This window comes from Tauraco erythrolophus, chromosome 11 (genome assembly GCF_009769465.1).
Source record: "Tauraco erythrolophus isolate bTauEry1 chromosome 11, bTauEry1.pri, whole genome shotgun sequence".
In the NCBI taxonomy this organism is placed as follows: domain Eukaryota; kingdom Metazoa; phylum Chordata; class Aves; order Musophagiformes; family Musophagidae; genus Tauraco; species Tauraco erythrolophus.
Genome location: NC_141475.1, coordinates 9922450 through 9924164, shown reverse-complemented (window position 1 = coordinate 9924164; position 1715 = coordinate 9922450). Strand labels below are relative to the sequence as shown.

At 42.2% G+C, this 1715-nt stretch overlaps 1 protein-coding gene across 1 annotated transcript; it reads right to left on the bottom strand.

The window, feature by feature from the left end:
• Positions 1 to 210: 210 nt before the first annotated feature.
• On the bottom strand, positions 211 to 702 carry KCNE4 (potassium voltage-gated channel subfamily E regulatory subunit 4). Its single transcript, XM_009990741.1, has one exon. It carries the CDS (start codon positions 700 to 702, stop codon positions 211 to 213), a length of 492 nt encoding a protein of 163 aa, XP_009989043.1.
• Positions 703 to 1715: the final 1013 nt, after the last annotated feature.

The following is a 1715-nucleotide window of genomic DNA, read 5'->3' as shown; positions in this document are numbered from 1 at the left end:
AATGGAAAAATTAAAATTAAGCATCCCAATTATGTGCAAGTTACACTTTGGAGTTAGGTACTGCTGCTTCCTTATCCTGCCAGCTCTCAAGAACACCTCAGGCCCGGGGGCACAAATACCTGTTGAGAGTTCATTGGAAAGCAGGACCGCAAGTTCTAAGTGGGAGCTCCACTCATGCTTTGGCAGCTGATCTAGGGAGTCCTGCAAGTGCTAGGAATTCTTGTGGATGTTTTCCACAGATCCCTCGCTGCTCTCATGTAGGAGCGTTTCTGACACTTCCCCCAGTTCGGCATCCAGCACTTCCTCCTGGATGGTGAAGTGCACATCTGGGGACGAGGATTCGGAGCTCACACTGCTGCCTTCCATCGAGCAGATGGCGCAGGACAGGGACGGCACCATGCTCTCCTGCAGCATGTTCAGCATCATGGGGATCTGGACAGATTTGAGCCCTGATACGGTCGGTAGAGGCTTCACAGCTTCCCCCCATTCTCTCTCCTCATCTTTGTAAAGCAGAAGCAAATTGGTCTTCTTCTCTTTTCTTTTGGATTTCATATAGCCGAGCATTATCCCTATCAGGAAGATCCCATAGAAAGACATGACGATCAGAATGTAAAAATACTCGTTGCTGTTGCTCTTTTCTGTGTTGTGGGATTCAGCATCAAGCATGGCTTGGGTCACGTTTGCATGGTCCATCTTCAGCATGGAAATTGTTTTGCCACAGCTAAAGCCTGGAAGAGAATGTGTATGTATACATAAGATCAAACTTCAGATCAAAGATGTAAATCATCTGAAAAAAAAGATACCCCAAAACTACTCCTTACTACTTGTGATTTGTAAGAGCCTGCAGGACACACCTGACTGAAGCTTGCACTCTGTCATACCTCTGCATTAATATCATAAGGGAATGAACTGTTATTCAGATACAGAGAACATTAGAGGAAAGAAAATACATAATATTAAATCATGTTGAGTGCCATTCTGAATTATAAAAACCCCAACCCACATGAGTAAAGAAGAAGAAAGAAAATTATAGAGAAATACTCTGCTAGGTACTTAAGTATAGTTTTGTGCTACTTGACTGTGTTTCCACAGCAGGGGCAAAAGTTAGAAGAATTATTTCATTCAATGATGCAGGAAAGAAATCAAAAAGCAGCTTACGTCGGTATGCAAACAATTCCTCCTTTTGCAAAGCTCAAGAGACCTTTCCTCTACCAAATGCCGGGTGTTCTGAAAACTTTCCTCTGCTGCAGTTGGAATAAATAGCTCTCAAGAAATGTTTCATCACGTGTTTTAGAGGCACAGTTTATAATAGTTTTGTGTTGGAGTCAACAGATGAACTTGAAGGATTGCAGTTCAACCCACTGAACTCTTAACAGCTGTGAAAAGAAAAAGAGTTGGGAATTCAGATTTTACTCTTTCCTAACCAGTTCAGCACTGGCTCTTTGAGCTTGTGAATCTGTTCCTTTCACTGCCATCCCAATTGCTAAATCTGACCCATTACCCTGAGAGCTGCTATGCAGAATGGAAAACCTGCCAACCATTATACTGTTTGCCATAAAATACAGAAAATTATACATGTGAATTTTATAGTAGACACTGTCAAGTTATGTACATCCCTTCTATGCGTAGTTTTCTGTGAAGACTTGGGAGAGGAAACAGGTTATTTTCTTTGCCTGGGACTAATGACAAAGCTTTCAAAGCATGTGCAAATAAAG